Source organism: Bubalus bubalis, chromosome 3 (genome assembly GCF_019923935.1).
Source record: "Bubalus bubalis isolate 160015118507 breed Murrah chromosome 3, NDDB_SH_1, whole genome shotgun sequence".
Taxonomy (NCBI): Eukaryota; Metazoa; Chordata; class Mammalia; order Artiodactyla; family Bovidae; genus Bubalus; species Bubalus bubalis.
In genome coordinates, this window is record NC_059159.1 from 131,107,678 (window position 1) to 131,132,402 (window position 24,725).

The 24,725-nt window shown below is 56.9% G+C and overlaps 2 protein-coding genes across 3 annotated transcripts; both read right to left on the reverse strand.

The window, feature by feature from the left end:
• Positions 1-351: 351 nt before the first annotated feature.
• On the reverse strand, positions 352-3,283 carry NUDT18 (nudix hydrolase 18). Its single transcript, XM_006047928.3, has 3 exons — positions 2,830-3,283; positions 1,728-1,941; positions 352-1,358 (listed from the first exon to the last, which is right to left on the reverse strand). The coding sequence occupies exons 1-3, from the start codon at positions 2,989-2,991 to the stop codon at positions 763-765; spliced, it is 972 nt and encodes a 323-aa protein (XP_006047990.1). The 5' UTR covers positions 2,992-3,283; the 3' UTR covers positions 352-762.
• Positions 3,284-8,359: 5,076 nt separating this feature from the next.
• Positions 8,360-24,712, reverse strand: HR (HR lysine demethylase and nuclear receptor corepressor). 2 transcript variants are annotated; one of them, XM_006047926.4, is made up of 19 exons: positions 24,582-24,712; positions 22,678-23,328; positions 21,119-21,899; positions 19,731-19,881; positions 19,464-19,651; positions 17,337-17,501; positions 16,395-16,484; positions 16,101-16,216; positions 14,953-15,034; positions 14,252-14,415; positions 13,893-14,147; positions 13,380-13,545; positions 13,103-13,172; positions 12,786-12,916; positions 12,544-12,663; positions 12,329-12,444; positions 10,344-10,508; positions 9,790-9,918; positions 8,360-9,650 (listed from the first exon to the last, which is right to left on the reverse strand). In XM_006047926.4, exons 2-19 carry the CDS (start codon positions 23,287-23,289, stop codon positions 9,588-9,590), a joined length of 3,564 nt encoding a protein of 1,187 aa, XP_006047988.4. In that variant the 5' UTR covers positions 23,290-23,328; positions 24,582-24,712; the 3' UTR covers positions 8,360-9,587. The 2 variants fall into 2 exon arrangements, with proteins under 2 accessions (XP_006047988.4, XP_044796039.2); XM_044940104.2 differs by having other exon boundaries at positions 17,337-17,504.
• Between the last annotated feature and the right edge of the window lie 13 nt (positions 24,713-24,725).

The window sequence follows — 24,725 nt, forward strand, 5'->3', positions numbered from 1 at the left end:
GGCTTTGGGCTGGAGTTGTACCAGGGCAGAGGCAGGAATGAGCCTGGAGGCGGAGCGACACTGATCCCTCAGAGAAGCTCAAGGAGAAAAGAGACGGGCAGCTCTCACAGCTCCTCGCCCACCTGAAGCTTCTGGGCATCTCACTGCTCAGACTCTGGAGGGGATGTGCCCACATCCCACCTGGCAGGCCTGAGCCAAGCTGTGGTGGACAAAGGAAGTCTGCCAGCCGGTCACCTGCTGTCTGGGAAGGCCTGTGTGGTTTACATGGGATAAGCGGAGGAGCTTCTCTTGATAGCAGCTCCCCCTTCCAGCTCACGTCTGACCCACAGAAACATAGGTGGGAATGCAAAGTTAGTAACACCTATTTACTCAGCCAGGGACCCACTCCCTTGGAATGACCTCCCCCACATCCATTCCATGTTCTAAGTGCCTAGCATCTGGCAAGGGCACAGAAAATGAGGAGATGCCACCTCAGGTCCCGAAGGTCCTCACGTCCCCTTAGGGAGTCCTGCCCTCATCGGAACTTCAGGGCAACTGGGTCCCCAAGCTCTGGACTCCTTGTTCAGTTGAAGGCATTGTCGCTTTGGGTACTGTGCAGGGACCTGCTCCGCAGTGATAAGAGAGGGCAGTTCCCCTGGAAACCAGGAGAACTGCCCAGGTCCCCATGCAAGATCTCTGACTGCCACGCCCCTGCCCCGCTCCAAAGCAAAAACTTCCTCCGAAGCAGGAATTCCCCGCTCCTGGCCCACTGACGGCCTCCTCCTATCTGTTGATTGGGACGACAGACGAGTCCCGAAGCCGCTGTAAAAGCTGGTTTTGCAGGTCTTCCTCCACCACCTTCCACCAAAAGAAGTTCTCACCCCGAACCTTTGGGGGCTCGTTTTGGAGGCCTGGATTCCGAAAAGCCACGGTGACCAGCACGTTCATGCAGACGCCATCCGTTAGGCCTTTGCCCAGATGTTGCAGTCCAAGCAGCCCCTTGGTCTCTACTGCCAAGTGGTGCAGGCTCAGACACTCCTGTAGCAGCCGCAGGACGGCCATCTTGATGCCGCCCCTCTGCTCCATGGGAGCAAAGCCACAGGCGGTGACGGGCAAGTGAGGCGTCCCCACTGTGCCTGCCAACACCCACACTGTCTGGATGCTGGTGAAGGTGGCCACGAGCCGCTGGCAGACCAGACTGCAGGGAAGCTCTTGGGGAAGGAGGAGAGGGTGCCTGGCTCGCTGGCGATACTGGGCAGCGAGGTCGACCAGATGAAGAATGTCCTGGGCCCGCAGTGGGGTAGGCAGTGAGGTTCGTGGGTACCAGCCAGCCTGTAGGGACTCTGCATCTGCTTCCTTGGAAGTCTTGAGAATTCCACCTGGGGGAGATGCAGGGGATGTGCTCAGTTGTGTCCAACTCTGCAACCCCACAGACTGTAGCCCACCAGGCTCCTCTGTCCATGGGATTTCCCAAACAAGAATACTGGAGTGGGTTGCCATTTCCTTCTCCAGGGGACAGGGAGGGAGAAAAGGTCTATGTTGAATGAAGTGCTGGGCCTGGTAGAATAAAAGGGCCACCCAGGGTTCCAGCTGTGACCCAGGGGGGAGGCCCAGGATCAAGTGTTCAGTCTGGAATCTGGAGATGCCAGGGTTATACTAGCCAGACTAGGGGCTCATCTCACCTGAGGACAAGCCGGGGGACCGGTGTCTACTGCCCTCAGCCCACGCTGCCACCTGCTGGGCCATACCTGTGGGGCGGGTGAGGAATGCGAAGCGGATCCAGGAGGGGCCCCGCTCCTCCACAGACAGCAACGTCAGAGGCTCACACTGCAGCCCGGCCTCCTCCTTCACCTCCCGCTGCAGCGCCTCCACAATGGTCTCCCCAGGCTCCATCCGCCCCGCAGGAAGGTACCACGACCCACGGCACTCCTTCTTGGCCTCCTGGACCAGTAGCACCTCATCCTGAGGGGGAGAGAAAGGGTCCTCGCCCACCACAGCTGGGATGGGAGCTCCAGGGGGGCAGCAGAGCCAGCAGCCTTCACTTGCTCTGGGTTCAGCTCCAATCTCAGATATAATTGCTCAATACCCACATCCCAGGGGCCACCCTGAAATTGCTGAGTTCTCCAGGGGACTGTCCCTGGGTTTGGGGACTGCAGTGGTCTCTGCAGTTCATCTTTCTCTGCATTCAAGTTTCCATTTCAGAAAAGGGTTAAGAATCCTGGGAGCTGCTTCAGGGGCTGGAGATTAGGCCTCCAGGAAGGGTTACACTGATTCACATCTGCACAAGTCACAATATATCTCTCACCTCCCCTCATGGTTTATAAACTCCTTGTGGCCTGTCTAGGCTTTGAAACACACCCCAAACAACTCCTACCTATGGCTCTGACCCCTTCTAGCTGTTGTTACCGTATCATGTACAGGGATCGACACCAATCAGAGCAACAAACTGGGGGTCAGAGGCCTGGGTGTAAGCAAAAGTTGTGCACTTACTGCCCATGGGGCCCAGGGGAGGCCTCTGAAGCACTGGACAGGTTTTTAAGCCCACTCTGTGGTGGGCACCGCTCTAGCTTCCGGGGAGAATGGAAGAAGAGTAAGACAGCCTCCCCTCAAGAAACTGAGGCCTGATGGGGTTAAACAGGTTCGTGAACCTCAGTTTCCTCCCATGCACGTTGGGAGGATCGCAGGGCTGCGCTGCGCAAGGCTCAGATGTTAAGTGTGAAAGTGCTTTGCAAAACTGGGAAGAGCCACACACCAGGAGGCTGTGGCTGTTGCCGGTACGTCCTCTGTTCCCTACCGGGGCTGGCTGCGAGCCCGAGACCTGGGCGGTGGGCCCGACGGGCGGACGCTCACCTGCTCGTTGAGAAACACGGCCAGCACCACGTAGCAGACATTCTTCCGCAGCCGCACCGGCGCCGGCGGCTCCCCAGCCGGTCCCGAATCATAGTTCTGCACGAGCAGCCCCCGGCCCCCCAACACGGCCGTCAGCGCCCCTCTCAGGCCTTCCGAAGCCATAAGGTCTTCCGAGAAGCGGCGGGCCGGGAACCGCAGATCGGCCGGGCCGGGTGGGATGTACGTGGGTGACGGTGGGGCCCGTCGGCCTCGCCCCCTCCCCCTGAGGACTCGGCGGGTGCACTCGCGAACACTGAAGAGCCCGGCGTGTTGTGGACGCTGATAGGCTGCGCGTCACCGCGGCCGGCTCGGATTGGCTGGCGCGCAAAGGTCACGGCGGGGGCGGAGCCAGTCCATAAGGGGGCTAGGCGCCCAGCCCTGGCGGTGCGGACGCCACACCGCATCTGCGGTTGCATCGGTTCCTCCCCTTTCCCGGCATCTCAGGCCGCCAGCATAGCTAATTCCTCCAGCGCGTACTTGTCTGCACGGGTTCCGACGGTGACGTCACCTTCCCGCAGGCTGCGGAGTGGCGCAGCAGCCAGCGACGGTGACATCACAAACCCGAAGACGTCACCGGGCCCGCGGCGTGGACCCAGTGCCCAGCACTTGTAAACAAACCACGGCATTGCCCTAAATGACACTTCCCAAATAACCTTATTTCTCTACTGAGAAAGTACTGGCTGTCACGTGGCAGGGAGGACAAGAGCTCCTGCCTTGGAGGAGATTCTGATGTAGTTGGAAAGATGGACGTAGACAAATAATGGAAAGCCAGCTGACTTATAAGGCGAGTTACAAGATTGGTTCAAAAAATTGGTTCGGGCTTGAGATGCTGCAGGCGCTCAGAGGAGGGAGGTTGCAGAGCTGGGATGGTCAAGGTGTGCCTGGCCATGGGAGGCAGAACTTGGGGCAGAGATCAGTGCGCGTAGCCGTCATCAACCTTGTCCCGGTCCCCAGTACGCCGCATGTCCTAGGCAGAGTCAGGGCCCTCTCCCCTTCAGGGGATGGATACTGCTCCTTCAACTTTGTTGTTACCGCCCCCTACCCCGCCACCACCACGTTGGTGGGGTTCTGGTGTGTTGAGAGTAGGGTGTGGGTTGATTTCAGGAGCTCCTTCTCCCCCAGCCTGACCTTTCCTCCTTCCTTTAACCTCTTCTCAGGACAGGAAGGCAAAAGCTGAAACCAGACAAGTCTGAGCTCCTCAGTCCCAGCGAGGGCTCCTTTTTTCCTCCTCCTGGCTTTGGTTATGTCTCTTTTTGTGGGGACAGTAGCTTGGTGGAGCTAAGCATTGGACTTGGAGTTGGATGCCCAGCCATTGCTCCCTGGTTGACTCTGTGCCCTAATAGTGTCAGGGACTTGTTTGTGGGTCCGTTTTGTGGGCCTGTTTCCTTATCTTTCTTGTTGTCATTCAGTTGCTAAGTCATGTTCGACTCTTTGTGAGGCACGGACTACAGCACACCAGGCTTCCCTGTCCTTTACCATCTCCCAGAGTTTGCTCAAACTCATGTCCATTGAGTTGGTGATGCCATCCAACCATCTCATCCTGTTGTCCCCTCCTTCTGTCCTCAATCTTTCCTAAAATCAGGGTCTTTTCCAGTGAGTTATCTCTTCACATCAGGTGGCCAAAGTATTGGAGTTTCAGCTTCAGCATCAGTCCTTTCAATAAATGTTCAGTGTTGATTTCCTTTAGGATTGACTGGTTTGATCTCCTTGCTGTCCAAGGGATTTTCAGAAGTCCTCCAATACCACAATTTGAAAGCATCAGTTCTTTGGCGTTCAGCTTTTTTTATGGTCTCTCACATCCATACATGACTACTGGAAAAACCATAGATTTGACTATATGGACCTTTGTTGGCAAAATGATGTCTCTGTTGTTTTCTACAATAAGCTGCTAACAGCTCTTCCTCCCAGGACTGCCGGGAAGGTGAGCCATCATGAGAGGAGCTCTGTGGACTGTCCAGCGTGGGTCACCACCACTTAGCAGCCCAGCAACACTCCAGGCTGGGCTCTCCTGGCCACAGCATTTGTGGCTACCAAACAAAGGCTCACTTTTATGAAATGTGCCTACAGGGCCACCATGAACTAGACCTTAGTCTAGGGAATTCCAGCCACACCAGATAAGCCTCCTTAGGCCCTTCTCAAATACTAAACTGACTGCAAGGTCCCTGGAGGCAGGGCACTGGATTAAGCTATGGGTTATCCCTGGGGGAGCTGCAATCTTGTTAGGCACTTGTGAACGCTGCCACCCCCACCCCATCCAAGACCTCAAACGTTCCAAACAACTGAATTCACAGGGCTGAAATCAGGCTCCCAGGACTGCAAAGCAACTTTTCCATGTATTTGCCCGGCACACATGCATGTATGTGTGTGTGTTTAGACCTTTATTTTCACATCTGTGAAATGGGGACAGCATTCATCCCAGACTCCCTTCTGCCTCCCAGGGATGATTTGAGAGAGAGTGAGATCATGTCTGGGCAGGGCTCTGAAAGCCTCAGAGGCGGCCTAAGATAAACACCAGACAGCCTAACTGCCTGGAAGAGCAAAGGCTGTGGCAAACCGCGGCTCCACTCTCCCCATTATCACTGGGCAAAGCGTTCCTCGCCAGTTGAGTGGACATAATCACCCCTGTGATGGGAAGCACATGAGAGAAACTTGAAAACCAGCTGTAAACAGTGAAGGGCCCCATGGGTGGAAGGCCCTAGAGGGGGTTGTGCTGTGCCATGCTAAGCCACGTCAGTCATGTCCGACTCTTTTTGCGACTCCATGGACTGTAACCCGCCAGGCTCCTCTGTCCATGGGATTCTCCAGATAAGAATACTGGAGTGTGTTGCCATGTCCTCCAGCAGGGGATCTTCCTGACCCAGGGATAGAACCCGCCTCTCTTATGTCTCCTGCATTGGCAGGAGGGTTCTTTACCAGGCCTTCAGAGATGCTGAGAAGGACAACAGAAAGTGACTCTCCAGGTGTCAGAGGGCACACACCAGATGGAGACAGGAGAGGCCCCAAGGCAGAACTGGAAAAGCTGAGGGAGGGAGAGGGGTTGAGATAGAAACCTCTAGAACCTGAAACCAAGGTAGGGCTCCATCAAGTGTGCTCTGTGTCCTCCATTCCCACAGAGGCTAGAGCACTGGCTTGTGTGGGTGGCTGCATGCAGCCCAGTGGACAGAAGTGGCTGAACTGGTTGGCCCTGCGGTGCAGTGCTTCCAGTGCCCACAGGAGCCAGGCTTGGGCCAGCCATTTCAGGGCCTGTGGACACGCATGTGCATGTGAGCACGTGTGCAGAAAGACAGTGTAAGCAACCTCAGAGTTGGGCGGGGCAAGCAAGGTGGGGTAAGGGTGTCTGTAAAGTTAGTTCTTTTAAGGAGCAGCAGCCCTGGCCCTGGACAAAGCAGGAAGGGTGAGGAGGGTAGCAGGCCAGGGCACTGGCAGGAGGAGGCCCAGCTTCAACCTGTGCCTTGCCACTAGCTTCCCGAGTGACCTCGAGGGAGCCACATCTACCCTCCAGGCCACCTGTAAGGAAGATGGGTGGATCCTCAAACAGAAAATTGGTGAAAGCCCAATAAAGTCTGTTGCTTAGTTAATAGAGTTGTATCAGTATCAATTTCTTATATTTTGATCACTGTACCGTGGTTACATGGGCTTCCCAGGTGGTGCTAGTGGTAAAGAACCCACCTGCCAATGTAGGAGATGTTAAGAGACAAGGGTTCGATCCCTGGGTTGGGAAGAATCCCTGGAGGAGGACATGGCAACCCACTCCAGTATTATGCCTAGAGAGAGGAGCCTGGCGGGCTACCATTCGTAGGGTTGCAAAGAGGTGGACACGACTGAAGCAATTTAGTACCACCACCACCATGGTTATTTAAGATGTTACCATGAGAGGAAGCTAGATGACGGCTAACTGGGAACTTTCTGTAGTATCTCTGTGACTCAACTGGAAACCTCAAATCATTTCAAAATTAAAAGTCTAAAAGGAAAAAAAAAGGAGACTTATCACCTTCACTGCCTAGGGCTTGGCTTCCGTCGTTGTTGGTGATCTAAGATCCCACAAGCCACAGAGTACAGCCCCCACCCCCTCAAAAAAAAAAAGCCTAAAAAATGTATTTGATAAGACAAGAGAAAGGCAGAGTTGGATATGTACATTCTGACGTCACTTCCAGCTCTGAGGTTATGAGATCTGGGCCAGTGAGCAGGACTAGAGCAGGCAGACCACAGGATGCTGGGAGAAACAAAGGCCCAAAGGACAGGGCTGGACTGAGGGTGGCCCACTGAGCCTCCTTGAGGAAGAGGGCCACCAAGGGCCCCAAGTTGTTTCAGGGTCAGTCCCCACCTGGACTGGCTTCATTCCCAGGTGAGTCCTGGAACATTTGGTCCACCTTCTGTTCGCTAGGAGCCCGACCCAATATGCCCTCAAGGCTGCTACAACCCGCCACGAAAAGGGAGGTGGCAGAGAGGTCTGGAGGGGGGAGGGGCCCTGTCACGAGGCCTTCCCCGTCTTCCCACAGGAAGGACCCTGTGTAGGGGGTTCTGGGGTGACGTTGGGACATGGCATTGCAAGGTGAGATATAGGTAAGGACAGCTCACCCTGTGCCACTTGGAACACGAGCGGCTGTGAAGTGCCTGTCTGTACTGGAAGGAAGAGGACAGAGGAGACAGCAGCAAGGCCATCTGCAAAGTCCATTAAGTCTGAAGACTAATATAAATGAGGTAGCTCGAGTCAGGAAACTTGGCTCCAGTCCCAATGCTGCCAATAAAATTGCTGTGTGACCTTGGGTGATGCTGTGTGACCTTGGGCGTGACTTAACCCCTATTTCCTCTTCTGTAAAATAGAATTAAATAATATCGACCCCAAGTTATGATAAAGGGTTTCAATGAGATCAGTTAAAACACTGACACATCAAAGGCAGTAGTTCCTTAATTTTCTCTTCTTTTCCTATCCCAGGAAAACAAATGAAAATAGCCTAGCTTTGCATACAAAGAAGAAATCTAATTTTTTTAAAAATGGGCGATGTTTATGTAAGTCACTGCCAAGCCTAAGACAATATAAGCGACCATTTAAAATAAATTGGCTTCCCTGGTGGCTCAGATGGTAAAGAATCTGGAAGCAATGCAGGAGACTGGGGTTTGATGCCTGGGTCAGAAAGATCTGCTGGAGAACGGAATGGCAACTCACTCCAGTATTCTTGCTTGGAGAATCCTATGGACAGAGGAGCCTGTGGGCTACAGTGCACAGGGTTGCAAAGAGTCGGACACGACTGGGTGACTAACACATTCTTAAAATAAAGGTTAGAGAGCAACCCAGAAAATGATGATGATCAGTGTTAAAGAAAGAAACCTAATGCAAAACACCCCCAATTCAACCATGTGTAAAACAGATCCCTGGAGAAAAAAAAACTATAGGAAATACACCAACATAAGAGTGGTTGGATTGAAGGTGAGTGGAGGTAAATAGTATACAGGTTTCTTTTTCTTATTTTCTAAAAGTTCTGAAAGTATATTAAATTTATAATAAAAAATTTTATTTCATAAAAAAAAAAAACAACATTCCCAGAACCACCACAGGAACAACGGTAACCAGAGTAGAGCGTGTTGGGGGTGAGAAATACAAGGCCGGGGGTGGGGGGGCTGGAGCCACACCAGAGGGCCCTGGGCGTGGGGAGGGGCTGTCAACTGTCTCCAGCACCAGCCAGTGGGCATGGGGCTGGCCATGGGCACTGATGGCAAAAGGCTGGTCAGGGGCTTTCTGGGCCCAGACTCCCAGAGCTCCAGTTCAGACAGGAGAGATGGGGTGGCCTTAAGTTTGCAAGGAGAGTTAGGGATTCTGGGTCTCTAGTGTCACATAGGGAGATGCCATGCTGCTGTGACCGAGACCTCCTCCTTGCCTGCTGTCAGAAGCATCCTCAAGGTCAGCCCCCCTTTGCTCCTCTGTGGGAGGGAGGGACACAGTGCCCCCCGCACCCTAAGAGGAGCAGGCAGGGGTGTCTGAGGTCCCTGTCACCACTGCTTCAGCCCCCTCCTACCCTGCTCCAGTTCCAGGTGTCCCCCTCCCTCCCCGTCCACATGGCCTGCAGGAGCAGGGCCAACCACAAGGCAGCATTCACAAAACAACAGCCTTTAATGGAAATCCAGAAGGAAGGAGGTAGAGGAGGGAGCAAGGATGGGGCCTCGCCCATATCGGCCCCCTCCGGCCAAGCCTAGATGGTGACCTGAGGCCGTCCCCTCCCCACACTTCACAGCTCTGTGGCAGGAAGGCGGGATGTCAGTGACCCCTTGTCTAGCACACCTGCAGGGCAAAGGGCCTCTGGGAGCCCGGGAAGATGGGGGTGGTATGAGCAGAGCTCAGGCACAGGAGACAGCAGGAGGTGAAGCAGCAACAGAAGGTGTCGCTTAAGCCAGAATGATGCCTGAGGTCCCCCAGGGAAGGGCTGTTTGTCTGCTGGGTTGGGGGCAGGGGTTAGAAGGAGACAATCACCCCCTAGTCTGGGTCTGGTACCTTGGAGAAGGGCTCAGGGGCAGAGCAGGTGCCAGTATGCAAAGGGCAGGTGTAAGCTTCAGTGGCACTGTGGTTGTTGGCATCAGGGCTCAGGTCAGGGGCAGGGAACGTGGTGCCTGCTTGTGTCCAGAGTGCGGAATTGACCCAAAGTCCCCAAGTTCCCCAGTGCCATTCTCTGCTGAAGCCGTGCCTGCCCCTGACCTCCACCGCAGACACCTGGGACCTCCCACCCCTATTTAGCCTCTTGCAATGTTCCCACAGCCACCTTCACTGCTTGGAACACAGCCCAGTCCATCTAGGAGAAAGAGAGAGGAAAAGGAGTTTACAGTCATGCCCCTGGGCTCTCCCTGCCAAGAAGGCCCTCCCTGGACCCAGCTCTGCTTGATGGGGAAATCGAGCAGCACACCCAGGCTCCTGGCCAGTGTCCCACTCACCTGAGCATAAAGCAGGCGGTGGTCAGTGGGCAGGCTGGGCCCCTGGTGGCAGAGCTGAGCAGAGAGGGCAGAGGTCTCAGGGGACAGGAAGTGCTGAGTGACGCTCACTGTGCTTACCAGGCCCTGCACCTGTGCCGGGGAGGAGACAGGTGAGGGGGGCGGTCAACGGAGACTCAGGGTGACATATCCTGCCCCTCTGATCCCTGAGCTCTACTCCTCGTTAATGAGCCCCACCCAACCAGCTCTCAGAGAGCGGACGCCCTGGATCCAGCAAGGGGCACCACAAAGGATGTGGCCAAAAGCAGGCCAAGGGGATGCCAGAGATGGCGCAGGCAGAGCAGACATCGAGGGACAAGCTTGATGCCCGGTAAGCTTGATGCCCAGTAAGCTTGATGACTTCAAGACCACAGGATTCTCCTCTTCCCTCCAGTGGAGGCGTGACTTTCTGTTCTGCCTAGCTCCGCAGGAGGAACAGAGGGTGTAACAGCCTGGGGACTGCTTCTGATACTCTGAGCTCTCTGCAGAGCCCCCACTGGCACACGCTGGGGAAGCACCTGGTGGGGAGCCCCCGCGGGCACCAGCACGGCTTCTCCGGGGGCCTGTAGCAGGGTCCAGCAGCTCACACCCCACTCCTCCCGCAGGCGCCGCCGCAGCCCTGCGTCCAGGTAGCACCTGCCAGGGGTACCAGGCTCCAAGTTTCCTGCCCCAGTGGGGCACACCTCAAAGAAGAGAAGGAGGGATGAGCAAGTGGAGTAGGGGAGAGGCTAGGGTAGGCTGCAGGAAGATGGGGCGTGGGCTTCCCAAAGGCCAGAGACACAGGTAGGAGCTGTAGAATCTTGAAGGGCAGGTGGGGGAGGACGTAGGGGTGGGTGGGACAGGACCCGGCTACTGGGGGCTGGGGCCGCTTAGGCCGGCAATCTGGCTGGAAGAAAATCAGAAGGAAGGGTTACGAGGCAGAGGGTCCGAATCTCCGCTTTTCCTGGGGCTAGATGGCTTGAATAGCCTCTGTGTCTCTGGCTCTGGGCTCTCTGCTCCCTCCTCCAAAGGTACTCCTTTCTCCAAAACCCAGGAAGACATCCTGCAGAATTGCAACTCATAAACCATCTATGCTAGGAGCTCTTAACTTGGTGGAGTCCCGGGACATTCTGAACTGCATGCTAAATTGTGGGTGAGTAGGTAGCCATATGTCCCTAGGGAGACAATTTGAAGCTTTCGTCAGATTCTCCTAAGATCTCAGATCCAGACTCAGAAGTTCTGACTCTCAGTGGATGAACCTAGACTGTCTAGGCTGAGGCCTCTGAAGCAGGCAAAGCTCTGGGGGGCCTTCACCTCCCCTCCCCTCTCCAACCAGAGCAGGGAGCTTCTTGTGCAGACGGGGGCTCATGGAAGCCACGGGCCAGGGGAACCCAGGCTTGTGCTCCAGGTGCCCACCAGCTCCTTCCAAGCCCTTCAGTTAGGACCTCAGCCATCATCTCTGGGCTCAGGGTTCAAGCCCCCAAGACCAGGCTGATGAGTCAGGCTGGACCGAAGGCTGGACTATAGGGTAATCCCAGGCAGGTGCCAAGCAAGTCCGACCTGGAATCTGAGCAGTGTTACCCAGGCCTCTCAGTGAGGCTATGCCCCTCCGACCCTCCCCATGAATCATTGGGTTTGGCCATGCAGGACTGCCCACATCCGGCCACACCCAGCCCAGACAAGGCCATGTGTGTGTGAAGGCTACTGTGGTCTGCTCCGCTCTGTGTGTTCCAGCTCATGTGAGTCCACCCACCCTTCTGCGCGTGTAGGTAGGGGGGTGGTGATGGACAGCTGCGCTGACACCTGCGTATGTGTGTGCGTGTGTGCCTGAGCAGGGGTGACCCTTGGCGGGTGTCCCTTCCCTAGGACAATCAGGGCTCCGCTGGACTTTTGGAACCACAGGGCCTCTGCCACCTCCTGCTCAACCACTCCTCTTCTTCCCTGCCCCTTCTCTAGGTCCCATCTCTCCCTCTGCCTACTATGGCTGCCCCCCCTCAGCTGTTCCTTGCTAGCACCCCAAAGGGCACCTCTTCATAAAGTGTGTGGGTTAGTCGCTCAATCCTGTCTGACTCTTTGCAATCCCATGGATTGTAGCCTGCCAGGCTCCTCTGTCCAGGTAATTCTCCAGGCAAGAAGACTGGAGTGGGTTGCCATTCCCTTCTCCAGGGAATCTTCCTGACCCAGGGATTGAACCCCGGGTTTCCTGCATTGCAGGCAGACCCTACCATCCTGAGCCACCAGGGAAGCCCTATCGAATGTGGTATCTGTGACAATTAATGAAGATGATAGACCCAGGGCCCAGCCTGTGGCAGCTCTTTCCTCGTTTCATCACTAGGTCCTGCCTCAACCCCCCACTCTCTGTGCACCCCACCACACACCTCTCCCAAGGGCCCCGTCTGCCTTCTCTGCACCTGTCGAGTCCAGCTCACCTGAGGCAAGGGAGCGAGCACACGGGGTACACACACAGAGGGAGAGCTCCTGGGGCTGGGAGGGGAAGGGGAGGGTTCCCCAGCTCCCTCCTCACCATCTGGAGAAAGCGGCGGATGCGCTGAGCGTCCTGTGCCCGGAACACATGCCACACGGTGCTGACCTGGCTGCCTGGGGACCACAGCCCCTCCCCGTCCAGGCCTGAGAGGAAATCTGGGAAAGAAAGATAGCTCAGGAGGATCCCGGGGCCAGCAGAGACACCACTTCGCCTCAGAAGCTCGTGCCCACCCCTGCTTCCAGTTGAGGACGCACCTTTCTGTGTCCGGCGCCAGGCGGGCAGGGGGGCTTCAGCACGTACCAGGACACTGACCAGGTCGGTCACCTCCACACAGAGGTTCTTGGTCCCCAGGTGCCCACGGTGTGGGCTCACACCTGTGTGGAGGTGGAGAAAGGCTAGTTGGGAATGGGCCCCAGGACCTTGGCACAGACTCATGGGTTCTCGGGGATGATAGGTAGAGGGGTAGGGACTGGGCAGGAGTGGAGTGGACACTCACCATAGGCTGCCCACAGCTGGGGCTCCAGTGGACGCAGGACAGGGCCCGGAGGGAGGTAGGAAGCCAGGTTGAGTTTCCCATGGCGGGCACAGTACTCTGGGAGGGGCAGGCTGGCAGCCAGGTTCTCTATCCTGTGTGTGTGGGGGGGGGCAGGGGGAAGGGTAATGTCATGCCCAACAGACTCAACTCAGGCACCAGGGACCCCATCACAGCTCCTGAGACTAGGGTAACACCCCCAAGGCAAGCACAGAGCACTGAGGATCCCAAGGCCAAACAGGAGATGCAGGGAGGCCCGGGCAGCCCTTGGCACCACATACCTGCTGGTGTCCTCATCCCCCAGAGCTCTGTGCAGTAGGAGCACCGAGCCCTCATCTGACTTCGGGCGACCTAGTGGGGAGACAGAACAGCTATTGGCCCAGGGAGAAACCTCATTGGCCCAGAGGGCCCTGCTCCCATGGTGGTGACAGAGTCTAGTTTCTGCAGGGGACTCTGCTTCTAGCTGCCCCCAGGTCCACTCTGAGACTCCACAGCCTTGCCCACTGCCACGCCCCAGGCTCAGGCTCCCTCCTCCTCCTCCTCTTCTGGGATACTCACTCTCAGGCCGGGAGAATCCCTCCCAGAATGTTGCGCTGCCCAGGCTGGTGGGCTGGGGAGGCCCAAGGGGGGTCAGTGCCTGCACCTGGCCTCCAAGCGCCCCGAGAGCTTCTGACCCCCACAGGTGGGCCTGAAGTGTCTTCTGAATTCCTGACACCAGCACAGGCTGCAGTGGAGAAAGAAAGGGGAACATGGGGAGAATGGAGGGGGTACCCAATGGGACCAGACTGTAGCATGTTTTTGGGCACCAGAACGGCATGGGGACCAGCCTTGTTCCCTCTGAGTGACTGACCAGGTCTGCCTTGGCCTCAAGATCAAAGGCCCTGTGTGTATTCGGAGGGGGGTGGTCATGCCCAACAGACTCAACCCAGACACCAGGGACCCCGTCACAGCCCCCAAGACTAGGGTAACCCCTCAAGGCAAGCACAGAGCACTGAGGATCACGGGGCCAAAGAGAGGGAGGCAACCTCCCTCAGGCCTCTCAGGCAAGGCCATGAGAGCTGGGAGCCTCACCTGGCCCTGCCTCCAGTGCTCCTGGAAGAGGTGGAAGCCTCGCTGAGGCCTGGGCTCCTGCAGCCACAGCAGAGCTCCAGGGGGAGGCAGCCGGGGCCGAACGGGGGAGAGGGGCAGGCCCAGGCCCTTGCGCAGGCCTGGCCCGGCCCGTAGCCCTGGCCCAGCCCGCAGGCCCGGCCCCAGGGCTTTCTCCTGGATCTTCCGCTCCACAACCTGAGCGATGATGCTGTCCAGGATGTTGGTGATGCGGTCATCCTGCGGGGAGGGAGGGAGTACTCAGGACCCACCTGAGCCTACAGGGGAGGCCAGCCCAGCTTGGGTCCCAGGCCCCCAGCCCTTCCCTTCATGCCCTTGCTCACGCTGGGCAGGGCCGGAGTGACAGGGGCAAAGGCCATGTGTATCCGTTCATGCCCCAGGCAGAGTTTGACAGCGGTGGAGGCAAGCAGTTCACACAGAGAGGGACAAGGCAGGGGCCCTCGGCTGGCACGGTCTTCTGCTGGGGTCTCTGTGGAGTCTGGGGTCTCTGTGAAGGAGGAGAGGGGTGCGGGGCTTCACCTTTCTGTAGAGGTTCCATTGCCCACAACGTGATTCCCTCATCTCCTGGCTGTGCCTGCTCAGCCTTTGCTGGCCTTGCCCATCTCAACTCTGCCCTAGATGTACTCGCCTCCCACCAGCTTTCCTGGCAGGGTCTCTAGGACCTCTCCAAACGAGGGACTCAGATCAGGGGCTTGGATGGAGAAGAGCTAGAAGTCTTGTCCTAGATTCTACTGAGATTGATTTTCTTTAGATGGAGGAGGGCATGGCAACCCACTCCAATATTCTTGCCTGGAGAATCCCATGGACAGAGGAGCCTGGTGGGCTACAGTCCATGGGGTCTCAAAGAGTCAGACATGACTGAAGTGACTTCACACACACACACACCACACTTTCTTTAGGATGACTTGAGGACAGAAATGGTGATGGGGTAGGGATGGCTAAAGCAATTCCAATCTCTCCTGGGGATTCCAACCTGACTCAGCTTCCCCGACACAGTCTGAGTGAGGGACAGGGGGCTGCTCACCCTCTTTAATGTCCTTGGTCCTGTTGGTTTCCCCGTTGCAGGAAGGTTGTGGAGTTGGGGGAGTTTTCTCCGTCAGCTCCTTCTGTTAAACCCAGTCACCACCCGCCCCCCCAATCCAATCAGAAATGTAAAAACGGCAAATGCAACTCAATCCAATTCAACCCCCAAGTATTCACAGTGGACCCCTGTAAGTCCTAAAATGATGTTTACAAGGAGCAGAATGTCATATGATAGATCATTAGGTGGAGAAAAGTTGCCCATGGACCCATGCATGCAGCCGGATCCAAAGTCTATGTAAGAGAGGCTGGAGTACACATGGAGGCAAGTGATTGGAAAGAAATATGTCAAAACGACAATGGTGACATTATAAGCCATTGCTGTGTTCTTATCTATATTTTCCACATTTTCCACAGCTGGAATGTATAGAGTATCTGACAGACAAAAACCGTTCTCTAAACTATTTATTGAATATATGACTTTTATAGTAAGTACATGAACTTCGTTAAAAAAACAAACAAACAAACAACTGAAATGCATATTGAGCACCTGCTCTGTATTAGGTGCAGGGAATACTAAGAAGAGGACTTCCCAGATGGCGCTAGTGACAAAGAACGCATCTGTCAATGCAGGAGACATAAAAGACGTGGTTTGATCCCTGGGTTGGGAAGATCCCCTGGAGAAGGGTGGCAACCCACTCCAGTAATCTTGCCTGGAGAATCCCATGGACAGAGGAGCCTGGCGGGCTACAGTCCATGGACTCGCAAAGAGTCAGACACAACGGAAACAAGAGAAAACGCATGCGCGTACTGAGAAGCTGGGTGGACACTCTGCCTGCAGGCGCGTGCTCCCAGGAGTGGAGAGAAGAAACTCTAGCAGTTACAGAAAGAACACACACAAAGAAGGCGGGAGCTCCGGGCAGGCAGAAAGTGAGGACTTCTGGGGCCTGGGTGGGGGATAGATACTCGAGCTCACTCCAGGGATCTTGGTCCCCAGGGGAAGAAGACAAGTGTCCCAACTTCACCCAGCTTCCATGTCCCTCTTCATTCCCACCGAAGGACCAAACCCTGCCGAGGTCAGGGATTTGAAGACACACTGCCTTATCCTGGGCCCCACAGGCTAGCGCCCTGTCCCATGCCCTGCTTTCTTACCTGCGGGGTCCCATCCCCAGCGGTCCACAGTCGGGCATCAGCTTGGCAGGGGCAGTGCCCCCGGATGTCAAACTTGACCCAGACCTGGTGCATTGCAGCGCTTAATTCTGCCAAAGCTGTAAGGGGTAGAGGGGAGATGGAACTTGCCAGTGATGGCAGACAGGGGGCCACTCCCACACTGCTTGGCCTCACTCACCAGGAGGACATAGGATAGGGCTGAGGGACACCCACACAGGAAGCTGGTCTCCCCCTGGACCTGCCCTCTGTCCACCCCACCCCTCCAAGACAGCTCACCCTGACTGGAGACAAACTGGGTGAGCATCAAGGAACCGGCACTGTGCCCAACTTCCTGGCCACACTTCTCCGTGGACTGTCCCTGAGAGCCTGTTGGGGTGGGAAGGCAGAAGCTGTGGGTCAGGAAATCAAGGTAACCCCAGGTTAAGGTCAGGGAGGAAGGGCAAGGGCGTGATATTTCAATCAGGGACCTTGACAATCTATAAAACATGGGCCTTCTGGGAAACTTGGGTTCCATAGTGACACAAGATCCTCTGCTTGCAGAACACAGAGCCTTTAATATGCTGAGTGCATTGCAAGATGATCATGTAGAATACGGTGTTCCGAAAGGTTTCTGACCCTGGAACTCTTTTTGGCCATGTCTGTTGGAACACTGGGAAACTTTAAGTGTTGAGGTGGCCGAGTTGAGCCAAGGGAGAGAAAGCTGAGAACCATGAAGACAGCAGGACTTGGAATCAGAAGACCTGACTTTAAATCCTGGATCTAACACTTACTTGTTGTGTGACCTTGGGCAAGTCACTTAACGTGAGTTTTTCTTACTATCTGGAACGTGGAGGCAATAATACCCACCTCACAGTGTTGTAAGGTTTAAAAAGGTACAAGCTGAGCAAAGTGAGGGGCAGAGAGTAGGCATGTGACTTCTTTCAAGGGTGGGCTAGAACACAGGCATGGCCCTCTGATCTGGAGAGGAGACTGTCTGGTCCAAGGGGCATTGAGCAGGCTGGGGAGGAAGACTCTTGGGGAGACTCAGCCAAGAAATGGCCTTGAACTCTTTTTTTTTGGCCCATGCCTTGAGGCATGTAGGATTTTAGTTCCCTGACTGGGGATTGAACCCGTGCTCCCTGTAGTGGATGCACAGAGTCTTAACCACTGGACCACCAGGGAAGTCCCTGACCATAAACTCTAAAGCAGCCCTTCCGAGGCCCCTGGCTCCTTTCCTACCTGCTTTCTCCCTGATCCTCCCAGCACCTGCCATGCGACCACAGGCCACACACAGCCGGTGGCTGCAGCGAGGGCATCGCCAGTGGGTATTGAACAGTCCATGGTGGCAGTGGCTGCAGCAGCGTGGAAGGCTTGGGTCGTCCTCAGTCCCGACTGGTGCCTGGCCTGCTAACCACAGGAGAGAACAGGGTCAGAGGGGCCTCAAGCCAGTGGCCCCTTTGAGGACCTCATGTGGGAGGGATGCACAGACAGGGGCAGTTTCCACTGAGGGGCTACCCCCAAAGGGAGACAGGCCTCTTGCAGTCACCCTGGATTACTCAACAGCCCCGCTACCGCACCACCATCTGCAACCAAGGACAGCTTGGACAGCTCAGGAGAGCTCAGTCACTGTGCCCCTTCAACGCCTGTCACAGGGCTTCCAGATCCACCCCATACAACCTTTCATCCCCTCATCCTCCAGAGCAGTGGGGTCTTCTCAGGGGCATGCGTGCTAAGTCACTCAGTCATGTTCAACTCTTTGCAACCTCATGGACTGTAGCCCACCAGGCTCCTCTGTCCATGGGATTCTGGAGTGGGTTGGCAAGGATACTGGAGTGGGTTGCCATGCCCTCCTCCAGGGGATCTTCCCAGCCCAGGGATTGAAGCTGCATCTACTCCATCTCCTGCATTGGCAGGCAGGTTCTTTACCACTAGTGCCACCTGGGAAGCCCATTTCCTCAGGGACTCCTCTATATCTCAGAAGAGGAAATCTTACTCCCTGTCTCACCCAGAGTTTCAAATTAAGCACTTGCTGGCAGGTGGGAGATTGCTGGTGAGCAGATGTTCATTTACCCATTAGACACACACTTGTCCCATCTCGGACTGGGTGCTGGTAGTTCAAAGCTGGTCAGAACCTGGTGCTTGGCCTCCCAGTACTCACATCACAAGGCGAGAGATGAGCCCACAAACACAGCAGTGATCATGGCATCACAGGGTGGCTGCTAGATTATGAGTGGGACGGAAGGATGAGGGTGGGGACAGCTGCCCAAACGGGCCCCGAGTGATGAGTAAGTTTTCATTCACCAGGTAGGAAGGGAGGAGAAGGGCATTCCAGACGAGGGAACTGAGGGTGCCAAGGCCCGAGGGAGCAGACAAGCTCGAGTGAGCTGCGCAGACAGTGATGCGGTGTGCTGGGAATCCAGGCGGAGGGAGTGGTAGGGTGGACAGGAGCTGGCTGTGAGAGGGGAAGGGGCTGGACTTTCTAGGTAGGAGGGAGCCACCACTGCCTGGTTGGGGGGAAGTTTGAGGGAGAGTGGATACATGTATATGTATGGCTGAGTCCCTTTGCTGTCCACCTGAAACTATCACAACATTGTTACTTGGCTATACCCCAGTACAAAATTAAAAAAAGAGGGAACCACCTGTGGCCTCATCCAGGGAGTGGCAAGGCCGAGGGTGTGTGTTTCCCAGGATCCCATGGAAGGGAGCCTGGAAAAGACCCTGATGCTGGGAAAGATTGAGGGCAGGAGAAGGGGCGACAGAGGATAAGCTGGTTGGATGGCGTCACTGACTCAATGGACATGAGTTTGAGCGAACTCGGGAGATGGTGAAGGACAGGGAAGCCTAGTGTGCTGCAGTTCATGGGGTCGCAAAGAGTCAGACATGATTTGGTGACTGAACAACAACAAACAGGAGGGAGAGGCTGGAGCCAGAGGCACTAGCTGAACACCTCGCACTCTTCTCACCTCTAACCTTGGCCCCAGTCCTACCAGCCTCCCAGGGCCTGACAGCTGGCCGCCCGGAAGCCTTTCCTCCATGCAAAGCCACAGGGAGCTCCCCCGCCACCTCCCGGAGCTCTTACAAACACTTGGCATTCGATCTTGTTTCCCTAGCAAGCCCAAAGCTCTAGAAGGGTTGGGCCAGACCAGGTTTTACACCTTCCCAACATCCTCCACCCAGGCCAGAAACTTCAGAATACAAGTTGACTCAGAGCCTGAGCTGGAAATATGGGCACAGCAAGGCAGGAGCTCCTGAGCTGAGCTGGGGGCAGGACGGGCAGGCAGTACTGGGAGGGAAGGAGGCCCCACGAAAAAGCACTGACTGCAGGATCAGGCCCTCGCAGGGTGAATGCCCCATGGGCACACTCACCTTCCTGGTGCACCCAGGCCAGGGCCTCCCGCTCCCTCCTCAGAACACGGCACAGGCGGTCTCCCAGTGCGCTGAGCAGGTGCTTGGCGAGGCCCACACTAAGCCCAGCCTCCAGGCCAGACCCTCCTCCCTCCTCGGAGCTGGCTCCCAAGTCTTCCTCCTGTGGCTGCTCCTCTCCCAGTGGCAATCTGGAGACAGGGTGGAGGCAGGTGAGCGGGGAGGCCCCACTGGGAGGGTGCTGGGGGCAGCCAGGGGCAACAGGCTCACCTGGACAGTGGCTGGGAGTAGCAGGCTGGCCCACCTGTCTCACCAGCTGCCTGGGCACAGCCTTGGCACTGAGTGATGCCTGCCACAGGAGCCACGCGAGGTGTTTCCTGGAGCCCCAGGGCCTGCAGGCTGGCCCCATCATCCCGGGTTCCTGAGGAGACATTGCAGCAGGTCGGGCATCTGGGTCTCCTGGGCTTTGGTGAGCCCCAGGTCCTGCCTTAGCACCCAGCCCGCCCCCATGTGGGGCCAGCACAGCTCCTAGGCCCAGGCCTATGAGGCCTGATTCGGAGCAATGGAAGCAGGCCTCCAAAAACTTCAAAAGAGCTGAGCCCTGACATGGACTGATGGGCCACGAGGTGGGCTCTACGATACTAGGGTAGCTGGGGCTCCAGATACAGTCGGTGTAGACTTGGGATGGCTCTGCCTCAGGCTCAGTGATGCCACTGGCTGTGTGACAGCGTGAAGAGGCAATCCCAACGTGGACGGAGGGCGCTGGAAGGTGAGAAGGCCGCAGAGTTTCAACACAGGCCACAGGTGCAGCAACCCAAGAAGGCGGCGGAGGGGCCAAGAGCTTCCCACCGCAGGCAGAGGTCTGGGAGAGTGCAGGCAGACCCGTGCCAGGCGCAGGGGTGCAAGGCCAGCGAAAGAGTCCTGATCCAGGCCCAGCTTCCAGGAGGCCGAGAAACTGAGGTGGTCCCGAAGAACCAAGGCTGGGTCAGCAGTGCCAGCCTCTGTGAAGGGCACTGCGTGACACAGGGGTCCGAGACGTCCCCAAGTCCTGACACCAGCAATGTTCACGCTGACTTTCCATAATCCAGCTGGCCTAGAGAGTGGGCATTTGTTCCTGGGACAGGACAAGGGGTCCTTCAGGAGAGGCAATTCTCCAATTGGGTTTGTAGCCCAGATGATCACAGAGATGCCTGTTCATGGGGTGCTTACTTAGTGTCCTTCATGTGAATGATATGGTTTCATCTCTGCAGCAGTCTTTATGAGGTAGGTGCTGTCTTTATCCCCATTTTATAGATGAAGAAACTGAGGTCCAGAGAGGTGAAGTAACTAGCCTAAGGTCACACGGCACTGATCAGTCAAGTCAGGACCCAGGTCCTTTGACCCCACGCGCTGAACCCTGTCATTATATTCTCACTAGTATGCCATGACTTGGGAGGAGGCACATGAAAATAGGAACCACTTGCTGGAAGGCTCTGGCCTGTAGATGCTAAGGGACTCCCAGTGAGCTACCCCATCGAGGTGGACAATGGGGCAGCTGGGTGTAACCCACTCATAAAGGACTACTGACCCCACCTCCCTGGAAAGCCCCTGTTCCGGTGGCGCCCTCCCAAGTAGGGCCCCCAGCAGTCCCCACTTCCACCCCACCTCGGTCCCCTTACCTCTGTGGTCACCACGCTGTTCTGTCTCCGCCTTGTTCCCAAATAATGAGTCCAGCACTTCCTGCCGGCCTCTGGCCCCCTGCCCCACACTGCCCGGGAAAGGACCGGTCGGGCGCTTGGCAGCTGGGCTGCTCGCTGTTCCCTGGACCTCGGGGCTGCTTGACCTCTTGCGGGCTCGCAGCTGGGCTGCCGGGCTCTCCTCCTCCCCAGGGCAGCTGTCTGGGCACCCAAACTGCTCAGAGTGTCGAGTGAGCCACGTCTTCTTCAGCTTGGTGTGATAGCTGGGCGGGCAGGCCCTGGGACCGGGAGTCTTGCAGGCTTCCTCGCTGGATTCACTGGGCTCACTGGTGGCCCCCTCCAGGTCTTCCTGGCACTGCCCACAAGGGTCATCTCTAGCTGGTGGGTGAGATGAGCAATAGCCTGCCTGGGTGGTAGGAGGTCCAGGAGACGGGCACCTTGTTGTGGCTGATGGCCCCAGCTGGTACCCAAGGCTCCCACCTCCGGGGACAGCCCAGACATTGCCAAGAGTATGAACCAAGCCTGGGGAACAAGTGGGCCATGGGGTCCGGGGCACAGTGTCTGGATGTCCCAGGAGAAGGGGGCAAAGTTTCGGATGCCTGCCAACTCCTGTCTCTCCATCCCTCTGGTGGAGAGAAGGGTGTTCCACCTCCCCAGTTCTCTGGAGATGTCCACCAGGGGCTGAGCCCAGCAACCCAGGTTCCACAGTTGCCAATGGGTCCTTTGCCAGCCTGAGTATGCTTGGATCCTTGTGGTAAAAGCCCTAAAGAGAGGAGAAGGGATTAAGGACAAGAACAGGTGTGTGCCTGTGTGGCTTTAAGAGTTGTGAAAATACGGAAGAATGTACTGGTTAATAGGCACTGGATCTCTAAACGCCTGCTCCACAGCCTCATAGCCTTGGATATCCCGGATCCTTCCCCAGGATTTCTCAGGTCTCCCCATAATCCAGCAACTAAAGGGTTAATGCCACGCACAGTCAAAGGGCTTTCAGGATCTATTCAGATGGTGTGATGCCCTGTACCATACTGGATTCAAAATATTTTACTCTCATCCCCAAGATGACCCTGGAGGCCACTTGGGGGAGAGGTGCCATAGGTACAGGCCATAGGACCACCAGCACATCCCAGAGGGCCTTGTCTGCCCCTCCTCCCAGAACAAGACTACACATTCTGAGGCCCCAGTTCCCGGGTCTCCTTCTGGGTGGACAGTGGGTGAGTCAATTCCTGAAATGGCCCAAAGGCCACAGGGTCACTCTTGGGATGGCCACCCTTATGCTCAGGAATCAGGGGGCTGTAGTGAGGTGGGAAGAATGCCAGCGGATGGGTAAACATCACCTAATGAGAAGGCTATGCTCAGAAAAGGAATTGCTTGTTGTTGACTCTGTCTGAGCTGATAGCCTCCTCCCCGACCTGGGTACCACCTTATCTTTTCATCAGAATGGATTGACAGAGTGGTTTGACCCTGCCAGTGTTGCCCCCGGGGCCTGCTGAGCCCCCATGTGTGGCCTGAGCCCCAGGTACCCTTTCTGCTCCAACACTCACCTTGCTGCCTAAGCTGAAGGTGGAGGGCACTTTGGGCTGGCCCCCAGAGTACACCCAGGGGTGTGGGGCCAAGGGCCAGTCACATGGATGCTCTGGGGGCAGGCTGGACACTAGGTAGGGTGGCAAGCAGGTGGGCATCCAGAAAGGAGCTCGCTCCAGGATCTTGGTCTCCAGAAGGAAGGGGCAGTGCAAGGGCCGGAAGGCCACAGGGTCACTCTTGGGATGGCCACCATTATGCTCAGGAACCAGGGGGCTGTAGCGAGGCGGGCACGGTGACCCACAGAATGCCAGTGGATGGGTAAGCATCGCCTCCTTCCAGCGCAGCCCGTCCTTGCTGCTTGGCCAGCCAGCCTTCCTCTCTCCATTCCGGGGACCTTCACCCTCCACCAGTGGGAGCGTGTCCTTGGGGCTCTGCGGGAAGCCAGGGGGCAGCCAGGAGCCTGGGGTGCTCAGGACACCCCTCCAGAAGGGAGCGGGCTCTCCCAGGCACATTGCCACAGGGCGCAGGCCATCTTGCGGTGGGGTGTCTAGCTCCCGTCCTGCGATCCCGTTCTCAGGGGCTGTCTTCTCCCAGGCTGGGCTGTCCTTCAGGAAGCTGGGCGGACCCTCCATCACTCTCCTGCCCTCATGGGGCTCTCCCAGAGGGGGTCCCTGGAGCAGAACCATGAAGGCATGAGTTGCTTAGAAACATGCTTCAAGCACCCCAGTTCCTGGCACCGCCCTGGCAGCACCAAGGCACCCCAAACCAGTAAGGCAAGTGGCAACCTACAGCTAGGTTCCATGCTACCTGCCCATGTGAGACTCGAAGGACCTGCCTGGGTGGGATGCCCCAGTAGGGGGAGGTTACCCTTTCCCCCAAGTGCCTGGAACCTGACAGCCCACCTGGGCCAGAGCCCCTAGTCAGAGACTACCATTTCTAGGATGACATGTCCTGCCCTCGTTGAGCCTGGAACCGGTCATGAGCCATGGGGGAGGACAGAGGGTGAGAACCCAAAAGATGAGCTCTGTAGAAGGCCCTGCCCTGGGAGACAAGAAGGTTGGATCCTGGCCCTGATCCAGTCCCCTGCTGTGTGACCTCGGGCAAGTCAGTTCGCTCCTCTGGGCCTCGGTGTGCCCTTGTGTCAAACATGGTTGGGAGATGCACGGTTTCAGAAGCCTCTTCCTGTGCTGCATCTTTGGTTCCTGGGGTGCTGCCAGGCCACCCCAAGCCCCACCTGGGCTTGTTTGGGTGGGCAGTGCAGGCAGGGCAGGCTGGAGTCGTCGGGAAGAACAGGGCTGCTGGCCCGAATCTGTCTCTACACAGGAGCAGCCTCTTAGCAGTGCTTTACAGTTTCTTGGCTTCTGAGGTAGAGCCCAGGACAACTGCTGGGGGCTGGGGTCCCCACCGCTGCCCCAAGGGAAGGAGTGAGCCAATCTGGGAGAAGGGAGTTAGAGGCCTCAGGCCAGATGGGTCTAGATACCCCTGTCTAGCCCGCAGTGTGAGGGCGGCTGTGGACGCTGGTAACTGCAGCCTGGCCGGGGGGAGGGAAGGAGGCGGGGAAAGCAGGCTGGGCCCCAGAGAGAGGCAAAGGAGGGAAAATTGAACGTGCGTGCAAAGGACCAGGATGACAGGTGGCACCGGAGCTGCTGCACTCTCCCAGCAAGGCGGCATGGCCCACTGGGGGAAGCCCCAGGAAGGAGGCAAGGGAACCCAAGGGGAGCCGTGATATAGGGCGCTTGGGTTTTCTGGGGCCACTGCTCCGACACGGTCCAGCCCTGTCGGGCATCCTAACTTTCAGAGTTGTGTGGCCCAGCCCAGAGGAGCAAGCAGAGCTCACTCCCTGCTTGTGGCCGGCTCGGTTCGGAAATGCCCGGCTATGGGCGTCCCCAGAAGGCGCGAGTCTGGCGCCCGTCTCTGCGCTTACCTGGGCTTCACGGGCCCGGCGCGGCGCGGGCGGCGGCGGTCGCGGTGGCCGACACCGGGCGTCCTCTCCCCATAGGCCGGCTCCGGGGCCTCCTGGCGGGCGGGCGAGGACTCTTTCTCCCGCTCTCTGCTCAGCGCGCTCGCG

Bases quoted from the DNA above. Each gene is read 5' to 3' on its own strand.
- NUDT18 (XM_006047928.3), bottom strand. From the start codon at position 2,991: ATGGCTTCGGAAGGCCTGAGAGGGGCGCTGACGGCCGTGTTGGGGGGC. The intron at 1,942-2,829 runs GTGAGCGTCCGC...TCTCCCCCTCAG, and splicing joins CCGTGTTTCTCAACGAGCAG to GATGAGGTGCTACTGGTCCA. The intron at 1,359-1,727 runs GTATGGCCCAGC...CATCTCCCCCAG, and splicing joins ATTCCTCACCCGCCCCACAG to GTGGAATTCTCAAGACTTCC.
- HR (XM_044940104.2), bottom strand. From the start codon at position 23,289: ATGGAGGGTCCGCCCAGCTTCCTGAAGGACAGCCCAGCCTGGGAGAAG. The intron at 19,652-19,730 runs GTGAGCCTGTTG...CCCTGTCTCCAG, and splicing joins TACTCCCAGCCACTGTCCAG to ATTGCCACTGGGAGAGGAGC. The intron at 13,173-13,379 runs GTGAGTATCCCA...TCTCCCCACTAG, and splicing joins GGGATTCTCCCGGCCTGAGA to GTCGCCCGAAGTCAGATGAG.